General features: G+C 41.2%; 1 protein-coding gene across 1 annotated transcript in view; it reads left to right on the top strand.

The window, feature by feature from the left end:
• LOC105480074 (phosphodiesterase 6C) overlaps positions 1–12,920 on the top strand; it is a 50,205-nt gene that overhangs the window by 3,539 nt on the left and 33,746 nt on the right. The window contains exons 2-7 of the mRNA XM_024792502.2: positions 4,675–4,827; positions 4,934–5,023; positions 5,975–6,115; positions 9,632–9,706; positions 10,693–10,757; positions 10,861–10,927. Of these exons, the coding sequence (XP_024648270.1) occupies positions 4,675–4,827; positions 4,934–5,023; positions 5,975–6,115; positions 9,632–9,706; positions 10,693–10,757; positions 10,861–10,927 (591 nt within the window). The remainder of the gene's footprint in view (positions 1–4,674; positions 4,828–4,933; positions 5,024–5,974; positions 6,116–9,631; positions 9,707–10,692; positions 10,758–10,860; positions 10,928–12,920) is intronic.

Below are 12,920 nucleotides of genomic sequence, written 5' to 3'. Positions count from 1 at the left end.
ATGTGTCTGTGGATGAGAAGGGTTGGAACAGAGGTAGCTGAGTATGTGTCCAGTGCTCTGTTTGCCTACCTTACACCCTTGCAGTTTCACATGCTTTAACCACTGCAGTTAAGATTTGCAACGGGAAAGGAAGTAGAAACTAATGTTTCCAATAAAGTATCTGATTAATTCTTCCTCTTTTCATTGCACTTGGCAATTTAAACACCGTTCTCTGACAAGGATCATATTTTTTATTTCCAGCCTATGTAGTAGGAATCGTTCAAAGTTAGGTAGACAGGATGTGGCAGATCTGGGGCAATAACTCAGGTCTTGGAGGCCTCCCTCTTTCTACCACACCCCTGACCACACACAACTTTCCTCTGATTAGCAGTGTGGGTGCAGGTGAGGGAAAGACTGCTCACACCTAGACAAAGGTACAGAGCTACATACGCCCAGCCTTGAAGGGTCCATGAAGGTAACAGGGAAGCCACTGGTATAGGGAGAGGGCTTTGGCATCAGACAGAGCTGGGTGCGGATCCATGTCTGTGACTTAGTAACTGTGTGATGGAGTTTCTACCCCTAAGAAATGGAGATAAGCAAATGTACAGATTAAAAGTGTATAAAGGACCTTTATACACAGATGCTCAATAAATGATAGCTGTGATAATATTGTCATTATGCCAGTAGGGGTTTAGGAGCTGGATATGGTTGGCCAAAAAAGGGTCAATGACTATTGCCTGTTTTAAAACAAGTTGAAGGCAGGAAAACTTTTTCTTTTTTGAGAAGGGGTCTCGCTCTGTCACCAGGCTGGAGTGCAATGGCACGATCTCGGCTCACTGCAACCTCTGCCTCCCAAGTTCGAGTCATTCTCCTGCCTCAGCCTCCTCAGTAGCTGGGATTACAGGCATGCACCACCATGCCCAGCTAATTTTTGTATTTTTAGTAGAGACAGGGTTTCACCTTGTTGGCCAGGCTGGTCTCAAACTCCTGACCTCGTGGTCTGCCCATGTAGGCCTCCCAAAGTGCTGAGAGGAAGACTTTTAACAACAGGAAACTGAGAGCTATCCTCTTTAAGTTGTTTCTTTCTCTATTGGGAAAGCTGTCCATAAACTATGGGTGATCCTGATTCTGACTGTGGTTTAAAAGTCCTCCTTCCTCTTTCTTCCTCTACTTCTGCCATGGATCTCAGGGGTTAAGGGTATTTAATCAGGATTTAGCAATACTGACATCTGATAAGGGATCAGGCCTCCTGTTGCTCTAAACAATGTTCTCCAGCTGCCTTCAAGGGCTTCTCTGAAGAACCATCAAGGGACACACACAGGATTTATGCAAAGAAACTTCACTAAAGATTTTTTGAGCTAGTGAAAATAAAACACAAAAACCCGTTCCCCACGTCCATCCTGTAACTTGATGGCTGGTGTATCTAGGGCTTTCAGATGCAATAATAAGCAAGTATTAAATTTTGAAACTTGCAAGCCATTTTCTCAAAACAGTCCATTGAACTTAAGAACATTTCCTTGTGTTTAGAATCTGGAATAAAATGGCGTTAAGTTTGAAGTCGCAGAGTGAAATGTGTTTGCAAAGAAGTGCTGCCGGCCAAGCGCGGTGGCTCACACCTGTAATCTCAGCACTTTGGGAGGCTGAGGCTGGCGGATCACCTGAGGTCAGGAGTTTGAGACCAGACAGGCAAAAACCTGTCTCTACTAAAAATACAAAAATTAGCCAGGTGTGGTGGTGAGCGCCTGTAATCCCAGCTACTCAGGAGGCTGAGGCAGGAGAATCACTTGAACCCGGAAGGCGGAGGCTGCAGTGAGCCAAGATCACGCCATTGCACTGTAGCTTGGGCAACAAGAGCGAAACTCCGTCTCAAAAAAAAAAAAAAGAAACCAGTCCTGGCTAACTTCATCCCATGGTGCATGTTTCTGGTATTTTGATGATTCCTTTAGTGCCCAGGCTGTGTAAATGAAGGTGGTATGATCTGCATGGATAACAGGGTGGAAGGGAAACAATGGCAGCTGGCCTAGACAAGCAGCGGATTAAGAGAAAGAATGTAACAAAGCCTGCAGACACTTTGGTCTGAGGGTGAAGATACTATGGGGAAACAGAGAAGTGACAGATAAAGTGGAGAGAAAAGAAATGTGGCTCTTGGTGGCGTGAGGGAGTGTGCTGGCCCTCTGGAGGAAGGCTGCTCCGCGGTGTGGGAGGCCTACATCCAGCTACGGGCATCTGATTTCTGCAGTGATTTGAATTGGCTAGAAAAATTAAAGCTAGAAGCAAAATGGTAATTGCAAAAGAACTACTTCTCATTCAGGAAAGCCTAGAAAAGTACTAAGTTTCTCTTCCCAGTACTTACTGAATATCTAACTATGTGCCAGACACTTTTTTTTTTTTTTCTAAGTGCTCAGCCTATACTTTGTTATTCTATCTTCACATCAGGAATTCTAGGCAGTAGATGGAAGTGTTACCCCTATTTTCAGATTAGAAAACGAGGACACGGAAGGTAAGTAACACACCCAGGACCATACAGCTAGTACATTGGGGCCCAGTTTCAGCCAAGCAAGTCTGACTCCAGTACCTTCCTTTCCTTGATGCAATGCTGACGCCTAAAGAGTTGGTTTGTGTGTTTCCACTTTGGGAAAGGTATAGAAGAGATCTGGGCTGAGGGGCTGCCTTTATCCCCTTTCCATCACACATTTCCTCTGAGAGCAGCACCATTTCTGGTGATTCCCCATTGGGTTGAGCCTAAGAATTACCTGGGCCACGTAAAAGTGCAGGTTCCACTGTAAGAGATTAGGATTCAGTGCATCTGCTGCATTAATCTGCAGGTGATTCTAAGGCATGTCTCAGGACTGCTAATCTCATTTGAGCTCTGTGAGTTCTATTGGCCAGCCAGCCCTTGTTCCCTGGTGGAAACTCTGGCCTGGAAATGCACACAGAAAATTCTCACCTTTTTTTTCTCCGGGAAACCAGACAGACTCCAGTCTCCAAGGTTTGTGCTGCTTTTAGAGGCACTGCCAACACAAGGAAATGAAAATAATACAACTGCGGAAGGAACACCACAATAATTTTGGCCAACGAGTCTCAGAGTTAAGGCTGAGAGTTCAGTTCTCATTGCAGTCCTAGGTGCAAAGGGAAAAATGTCATGACCCAAGGAAGGCTGGGTCTAAACTCACCTTGAGTGGCTATTCTCTGAAATGACAGCTAATAAGATAATTGCCTTCCGCGACCTTTTTCTCAAGCCCTTCCATTTGTGCACTTCTCTAGACTCATCGCTCAGCCTCTGCAGTGGCCAGTGGATTAGAATCGTCTCTCGAATCTAAGAGGCCTGAATCTGGGAAGATCCACTTTCCTCTCTCCCAAAGAAAGAAAAAAAATAGGAATGAAAGACATAAGCTTGGTAGAACATTAAAAACCTGATAAGCATCTGATGCTGGCAAGAGGGTAGTCCTCAGTCCTTTCACACAGGGTCAGTGGAAGTTAGAATGTGAACATTTCTTTTTATTTTCCTTTTTTTTTTGAGACAGAGTTTTGCTCTTGTTGCTCAGGCTGGAGCATGATGGCACAATCTTGGCTTACTGCAACCTCCACCTCCCGGGTTCAAGCGACTCTCCTGCCTCAGCCTCCTGAGTAGCGGGGATTACAGGGGTGCGCCAACATGCTTTGCTAGTTTTTGTATTTTAGCAGAGATAGGGTTTCATCATGTTGGCCAGGCTGGTCTCGAACTCCTGACCTCAGGTGATCTGCCTGCCTCGGCCTCCTAAAGTACTGGGATTACAGGCGTGAACCACCGTGCCCAGCCACGGAATGTGAACCTTTCATCAAAGTAATCTATGTAAATAAAAACTGTATGTTCCTGTTGATCCAGCAAAAGGGATTTCCTTTTTTGGGAACCTATCACATAAAAATAAAAGTAAGAAGGATTAGTGCAGTACTGTTGGTAGTGGGGAGAACTATAAACAGGCAGAATCAATAGAGGACAGTTGAGTGGATCGTACAGCACCCAGGGTGGAGTAGTGTGCACGAATCCAAGAGGTGAGTTCACATCCATATGCATTGGTCTTCAGGGAAGTCTGTAAGACATTGTTAAGTGATGAAACTATTATAAGCAATTAGAAAAGGAAATTTTAGAAAAAATAGAAAATTATTTGTTCAAGCACAGAGAAAGGCATAGAAGGAGACACACCAACAGTTAGCACAGATTTCTTTTAGTAGGCTAGATTGGGGGAATGATAATTTTTGCTTTATGTTATGACATATGGGTTGACGATTTCAAGTGCATGTTTTCCCTTTGTAATGAGAGAGAAGTGCTCTATGAACTGTGTCTGTATTCCTAGCTGTGCTCTCCTTCCCTGCATGCACTTGCTGTCTCTTGTAACCCTGTGCCTTCCCCTCTGTTCCTCTCAGCACCTCACTTTCCACTTGGCTGTCTCATCACCTCTTTTCTTTTGGCCCAACCTCAGCCTAACCTAAATAGGTCATAGCTCAGGTGGGAAGCGCTTATTCTGAAATCGGCAATTCCATTCTATGCCGTCATAGGATGGCAGGTGGAGTGGGATTATTTGCTGGGGACCACTGTACTGGAGCCCTGGTTATCTGTTGGTAGCATTTAAATGAGAGAATGATCTGTCATCATCCCTAGATCTACCACTCTATGATTCTGTGCCACTTTGGCAAATGTGTGACTATCTCTTTCAGAACAGCCATTTTTCTGACTTCATGGACAAGCAAACTGGATATGTCACTAAGAACCTGCTGGCAACCCCGATCGTGATGGGCAAGGAAGTTCTTGCTGTGATCATGGCAGTTAACAAAGTAAATGCATCTGAATTTTCCAAACAGGATGAAGAGGTAATGCTAACCATGAGCATCTGGTTGGAGGCTCAGGAAATTTATTTGTTGTATAACCAAAGAAAAGATATAACAACTATAACTTATTCTTCTCTGCCATCTGTAGGTCTTTTCCAAATACCTCAACTTTGTGTCTGTCATCCTAAAGCTTCATCATACCAGCTACATGTACAATATTGAATCCCGAAGAAGCCAGGTAAAAGGAAGGCAGTATTAATCATTCCACGCTGACCTATTCTGACAAAGCCGCCCAGAGACAACAAATTCAGACCCCTCCTATTCCTCCTGGGGGTTTAAGCCACGTGGAGCAGACCCCCAAACTTCAGTCCCAAGTGTCCTCTCATGATCTTCCTGCCACTCTCCCCACCCACACTCCCCTGCACCCCAAGCTCTCCAATTGTGTGCACAACTGGCTTGGCTTTCTTCAGTCTAGATCCCAAGTGGACTTGGCATTTCTGTCTATGAAATGGTGATGACAATTATGGTACCTACTTCAGATGGTTGTTGTGGCTATTAGCAATTACCTCTCACATAAAGCTTGTAGCAATTCCTGGGTCATAGGAAACCTATTAATTTGAGGAGCACATTATTCCTGCTTCCATGAGACAGAGGGATAAAGAGCAACATTGGTAGCCAAGATACCTGAGTCTGGCCCACTCTCTGGACCTCAGTTTCCTCACCAGTACAATGCACAGGTAGAGGTTGAGAGGGAGGTCCCTTCCCATTCCAACTCTCCAGGTAAGGTTACCTCCAACTAGCTCAGGGTGCATGGAAGGAAGTAGGTGGCTCTCTCCACATGAGGGCCAGCAGGAGCCAGTGAGCCACCAATACTGGATTCTCCGCCCAGGGACCATCTTTGCATCCAATTTCGGGGCACTTCCCCTTTGGAGCCAAAACATTTAGACACAGGGACCAATCATAGCTTCTCTCTCTCCATAGACCCGCAGCCTTGCAAAGGTCTACTCATCATCTCACCTAGAGGATCTGAGTAGCTTGTTGGACGTACACATGTTCAAAATCAGAATTGCACTTTCCAATGATATGCATTCATTTTATTTGAAGCACCTCATGTTTTCTTGTGGCGAATGCTCTCTCTCTCCATAACATACTTTATTCTAACTGTTTTCTTTTTGATACCTACTTTCAGATCCTTATGTGGTCAGCCAATAAAGTATTTGAAGAACTCACAGATGTTGAGCGACAGTTTCACAAAGCGCTCTACACAGTTAGAACATATCTGAACTGTGAACGATACTCCATTGGACTGCTGGACATGACCAAGGATAAGGTTCTTATTATTCTACACATTTTGCCTCATGTAACATTGCCTATAAAACATACACCACAGGAAATGTGATCCTCAAAAAACAGATACACTATGTAAATAATTAGTCATGATTGATCACAAAAACAGAAGTAAAAAGATGTACATCTTGGAGCAAAAATGATGTAGGCTTGAATCTTGGTTTTTCCACTTCTTAGCAGTATGGGTTTTCAGCAAGTCTGTTTTTTTTTTTACACTAATTAATAGACTATTTTTAGAGTGGTATTGACAGAAAAATTGATTAGAAAGTACAGAGTTTCCTCTTCCCTCCCAATCTCTTCTCTCAGTTTCTCTGTTATTAACATCTTGCATTAGTGTGGTGTGATGAATCAGTATTGATATATTATTATTAACTAAAGCCCATAGTTTACATGAAGGTTTATCCTTTGTGCAGTTCTCTGAATTCTGACAAATGTTAATGTTATATATCTGCTATTACAGTATCAGACAGACTAGTTTCAGTGCCTCAAAGCCCTCTATGCTTCACATATTCAACCTTTCCTCATCCCCCCAAACTCCTGGTAGCCACCAATTTTTTTTTTTTTTTTTTTTTTTTTTTTTTTTTTTTTTTTTTTACTGTTTCTATAGTTTTGGCTTTTTCCAGAATGCCATATAGTTGGAATCATACAGTATGTAGCATTTTCAGACTGGCTTTTCACTTTGAAATATGCATTTAAGTTTCCTCCATGTCTTGTCATGACTCAATAGCTAATTTCTTTTTATCACTGAATATTATTCCACTGTATGGCAGGTTTGTTTATCCATTTACCTGTTGAAGGGTATCTTGGTTGCTTCTAATATTTAGTGATTGTGAATAAAGCTGCTGTAACCATTGTAGGTAGGTTTATATGTGTCTCTGTTTTCAACTCAATTGGGTAAATACCGAACAGGGCAATTGCTGGATTATATTGTAAGACTAATTGATCTTTGTAAGAAACTGGCAGACTGTCTTCCAAAGTGACTTTACTGTTTTGCATGTCTACCAGAAGCACATTCTCACCAGCAGTTGTTAATGTCAGTATTTTGGGTATTAGCAGTTGCTAATGCCAGTATTTGGGGTATCAGTTGTGGTATCTCATTGTTTTAATTTTTAATTCCCCAGTGACATATGATGTTGAGCATCTTCTCATATGTTTACTTGTCATCTGTATATCTTCTTAGAGAGATATCTGCTCAGATATTTTGCCCACGTTTTATTATGTTGTTTTCTTATCATTCAATTGTAAGAGTTATTTGTATATTGTGGATCCAAGTCCTTTACCAAATATGTGATTTGCAAATACGTTCTCCTAGTCTGTGGCTTATCTTTTCATTCTCTTAACAGTGTCTGCTGCAGAGCAGAAGGTTTTAATTTCAATTAAGTCTAATTTTTCTACATTTTCTCTCTCATGGATTGTGCTTTTGATGTTGTATCTATGAAGTCTCATCAAACTCAAGTTCACCTAGATCTTCTATGTCATCTCCGAGAATTTTTATACTTTTGTGTTCTACATTTAGGTGTATGCTCCGTTTCGAGTTGTTTTTTTGTGAAAGGTACAAGCTCTGATTCTAGATTCACCTTTTTTTACATGTAGATGTTCAGTTGTTCCAACACAATTTGTTGAAAAGACTATCCTTTGTTCATTGCCTTTGCTCCCTTGTCCAAGTTAACTATATTTGTGAGGGTCTATTTCTGGATTCTCTATTTTGTTTCATTGATTCATTTGTCCATTCTTTCACTAATACCACACTGTCTTGATTATTGCAGCTTTATGGCAAATCTTAAGTCAGGTAGTGTCAGCTCTTTGATTTTGTTCTTCTTGTCAGCAAATCTTTTAACTTACCTGATTCTTGGCTTCTTCATCTGTAAAATGAGGACATCTCTCTTATCGATTGTAAGAATTAGAGATTATATATAGATATATTTTATATATAAACACTATATGTATATAGTGTCTCGAATTTACATAGTAGGTGGATAATCAATATTATCTTTACCAACTTTAGGTTTTTGTATTCTAAAAAAATTTAATTATTTTAAAGTAGAAATATTGAAACATTTAATATTATTCACAATATAATGCCCTTAAGTCATCTTCTTTAAATCTGTTGCTACCCTTCTAGTTCAAAATAACTAATGATACCATATTATTTGTATATTTTTTCTTTCCTTTTCTTTCCTTTTTTTGAGACAGAGTCTCAATCTGTCACCAGGCTGGAGTGCAGTGGCATGATCTTGGCTCATTGCAACCTCAGCCTCCCAGGTTCAAGCGATTCTCATGTCTCAGTTGCTGGGATTATAGGCCTGTACCACCACGTCCACTAATTTTCTGTATTCTTAGTAGAGACAGGATTTCACCATGTTGGCCAGACTGGTCTTGAACTCCTGTCCTCAAGTGATCCACTCACTTCGGCCTCTCAAAGTGCTAGGATTACAGGCATGAGCCACCACACCTGGCCTTATTTATATTTCTTTATATTCGTGTGATTGGAAGTTATTTTTTCAGAGTAGTTGTTCTAAGTGGATAAACATAGGATGAAGCACTAGGAGAGATGGGTTCTGATCTTGGTTCTGGGACTTTCTAGCTGAGTATGTTGGTTAGGATTCTTTTGGCTGTAAGAAATATCAGACACAGCTAAAAGCATCTCTAACAATATGATATTTATTCTCCCACTTAACAAGGTAGGGCACCGCTAGTACTGGTTGACTCAGAGATCAGTGCAGTCGTCAAAGTCCAGGTGCTTTCTCTTTCTTCCTGGCAAGGTCTCTGCTACCTGCAGCATGTTGCTGAGGCCTCCTCTTATGGTGGAAAGATGGCTGTTGCAGCTCAAATAATGGCACATAGACATGACACAACTGGGAGGTATTTTCTCCAAATGTCACTCTCATCAGCTTTCATCTGAGGAATACCTTTTGCCAGAGTCTCTGAGCAGACTTCTCCCCTTTCTTCATTTTCCAGAGCTGGGCCACGTACCTGCCGTCAAACTGATCTAGGCACCTCATGTAGACCACTCATGGGCTGTGGTCTGATGAAAAATTACCACCTGATACTCAAATCATATCAGGTTATGCTAGCAAGGAAAAGAGGAAGAATGAATGTTGGGTAAAGCAACCAACATTTGGCCACTCTGTGTGACCTTGGCCAAGCCTCTTAATCAAACTAGATTTAGCTTAATTGGCTATGAAAGAATTGCTATACATTGAGTACTCTGAACTATGTGTCAGGGTAGATGTTACATATGTATTATTCGTTTAATCCTCACAACAATTCTTTAGTACAAATTCTATTGTTATCCCTATTTTACAGATATAAAAGGTTAAGTAACACGTTCACAGTCAAAAATTCCTAACCAGTATTGCTGGGAATTATAGATCTTTCAGCACTAAAATTCCAGAATTATGTAGATTAACATAAAATATACAAACACAGAAAATTCATATAAGATGTGGTAGGTCATGGAACAGTGTGTTTAATGATACTTAAATCTAATTGCCTGCAGGAATTCTACGATGAATGGCCAATCAAGCTGGGAGAAGTAGAGCCTTATAAAGGTCCAAAGACACCTGATGGCAGGGTACGTGCAAATGTCTTCCTTGATGCCGTCTGTGCATGGTGTCAGGTGCTAAAACTAAGAGGCCACAGTGCATAGAGCACTGGCCTGGGAGGACTTGGAGTAGTAGAAACAGCACTAGACAAGGAGTTTGAGGTTCTAGTCCCAGCTCTGCCCCAAGGCAGAGCTACTGGCCCTTGCCTTAACTCATTGTTAAATCTCTCCATTTCCTCTTCTATAAAGCCAGGGCTTGGTAGACCAGTGATTCTCAACAGGGAGGGATGCATCAGAGCCACCTGCACAACATTTGAAAGAAGTACCTGGGCCCTTCTTCAGATATGTGGGATTAGAATCTCTAAGGAAGGGTTGGGTTAGGTTTACTTTCCCCCTTGACTGCAAGCTTCATGAAGGCAGCAACCCCTGTGTCCATAGCACACAGGAAAGAGAAGGGGATGGAATGTGTTCAGGCCTCAGGTTCATCATCTGCCCCATGAAACAGAGAGAATAATTCTCTAGTCCCTTCCAGCTTTGGCAATGTAACCTCCTGTTTCTGAGGCACCTGTTCAGATAAGCCACTGATGAAAGGAGGTTATCGGCTCACTATATATGATGTACAACTGACTGCAGTTGAGAAATTACGTGATTTGTTCTAGTGAAGCTATTAATGTCAGGTATTTCTGGACAACAAAAGGGATCACTTGAAAATAAAAACAGACTATCTGATGATTTAGTAGCCAGAGATCCCCCCACCCCAAAAACTGGGGGCAATTCAACTTTTTGAAAACAAAATTTATTTTGGCCTTGTGCATGTAGATAAATAGCCAATAAGAGTTCTGGTTTTATTATAAGTGTGTAGTCAGGATATAAGTAGTTTGATAATTTATGTTATAATATAATGTGGTTGGGAAATAAGGTTCTATTTGTAAGAGTTTTAAAGTACAAGTTCCCCAGTGAAAAATGATTTATTTGGGAAATAACATTATTCCCATAATATCCTCTTTCTTTCTTAGGAGATCAACTTTTATAAAATCATTGATTACATTTTACATGGAAAAGAAGAGATCAAAGTGATTCCGTGAGTATTGACAGGAAGTTTCTGCCGCGGTTGCCATTGTATTTTTGCACACATTGCATTTCTCTATATTGCAATGATTTTTTTTCTTCTTTTCTTCCCCAAGGACGCCTCCTGCAGACCACTGGACGCTCATTAGTGGGTTGCCAACATATGTTGCTGAAAATGGATTTGTAAGTTATTGAACAAATTCAAATTTTAAATAATATTGTATGAAACTCATATTAGCTAAGAGATAGATACACTTGTGAAAGCAAGAATGCATCCAATAAAAGCTAGATGGGCTGGGTGTGGTGGCTCACACCTGTAATCCCAGCACTTTGGGAGGCTGAGGCGGGTGGATCATCTGAGGTCAGGAGTTCAAGACCAGCCTGACCAACATGATGAAACCCCGACTTTACTAAAAATACAAAATTAGCTGGGTGTGGTGGCACATGCCTGTAATCCCAGCTACTTGGGAGGCTGAGGCAAGAGAATTGCTTGAACCCAGAAGGTGGAGGTTGCAGTGAGCCGAGATTGCGCCATTGCACTCCAGCCTGGGCAACAAAGCAAAACTCCATAGGAAAATAAAACAAAAAAAAGCTAGATGATCACTTCCGGAGAGAAGAATCTTGACATTAAAATGTAGGTTAACCGGAGACTTCTGAACTCTACACAAAAATATTTAGTCAGCATGAGGAAGATTCCTCCATCCCTCAATTTCTTATTCTGCAGCCACACACATTTCAGATATCCTTTGGAATCCAATGACTATGATTTAATGACTGGGTTTAATTCTATCTCAAGGACATCAGTCAATTTTTTAAAGCATAAATGAGGGGGATGGGGTGGGGATGGTGTGGTATGTGGAACTTTTCAATATTGAGTTAAAAGCTTGGGCCTCTAAGATCTTGACCCATCTGTAAATGTTCTTATAACATTTAGAACATAATGTTCTTCAAAGAAAGGACTAAGACAGATATTGCTGATGAAAAATTCAAAAAAGAAGTATAAGCTGCTTTTTGCCTCTTCAAAAACACAGTTGAAGCATGCTCAGCCCATCAAATTATGAAATTTATTGAAGTTAGATCATGAAATTAATGTGTGGCATGAAAGATTCCTTAAATTCTTAGGCCATATATGCTTGTAAAAACTTTGAAATATTCTTGCGTTTTCTTTGTAAGCGTACTACAAAAATAGTAGACATGGTTCATTCAATCATTCTTAGAAAGCACTTACCTTGGGGCCGAGAGACAGGCAGAGTTTGGTGAGGTGGGGATTTAAGGAGGGAGTCCTCTTAGATCTTGTTAGATTGTTAGTTTTTTAGGACTTTTGTGAGCAAGTTGTTAAACTGTTGGCAGCTTGAAATCTCTCATGGCGGGAGAATTGGGACCATGGATATTGGCAACTGATACAAGCCAAGGATTTCCCCAATTCCCAGCCAGGAGAGCTGATTTCCCCAGCACTCGTTCTGGAGATCACAGTTCTAGTTCCATCCCATAGATTTAAACAAATCACTTAACCTCTTTAGGCTTCCATTTCTTCATTTTTTTTAAGTGTGAACTTAATTGCTAAGATCCCTTCTGGCTTTAAAATGCTACGATTACTGGGTGTGGTGGCTCACGCCTGTAATCCTAGCACTTTGGGAGGCCAAGGCAGGTGGATCACCTGAGGTCAAGAGTTTGAGACCAGCTGGCCAACATGGTGAAACCTTGTCCTTACTAAAAATACAAAAATTAGCTGGGCATGGTGGCAGATGCCTGTAATCCCAGCTACTTGGGAGGCTGAGGCAGGAGAATTGCTTGAACCCAGGAGGTGGAGGATGCAGTGAGCCGAGATTGTGCCATTGCACTCCAGCCTGGGGAACAGAGCAAAAACTCCGTCTCAAAAAATACAAAAAGTAAAATGAAATAAAATGCTATGATTTTAATTATCTCTTGGAAAGACATGGTCTTTTATTAAGATCCATTTGTGACTATGACCCAAGGTACAGAAAACTTAAAATGAACCAAAATGGAGTGATTTCTTGTTCTTATAGATGTGAGCAATAGTCTTTGAATTCCACTAATTAAAGTGTTATCTCTCACTGAATCCTTACTTTGGTGTAACTAAAAACTTATCTGGCTTTTTCCTCCTGCCTCTTAGCCATCATCTTCTAACCCAAATCTCACTTTGGGAAGAAGAAAA

The sequence above is a fragment of the Macaca nemestrina genome, chromosome 9, assembly GCF_043159975.1.
Source record: "Macaca nemestrina isolate mMacNem1 chromosome 9, mMacNem.hap1, whole genome shotgun sequence".
NCBI classification, from domain to species: Eukaryota; Metazoa; Chordata; class Mammalia; order Primates; family Cercopithecidae; genus Macaca; species Macaca nemestrina.
This window is presented reverse-complemented; position numbering and strand designations above follow the sequence as displayed.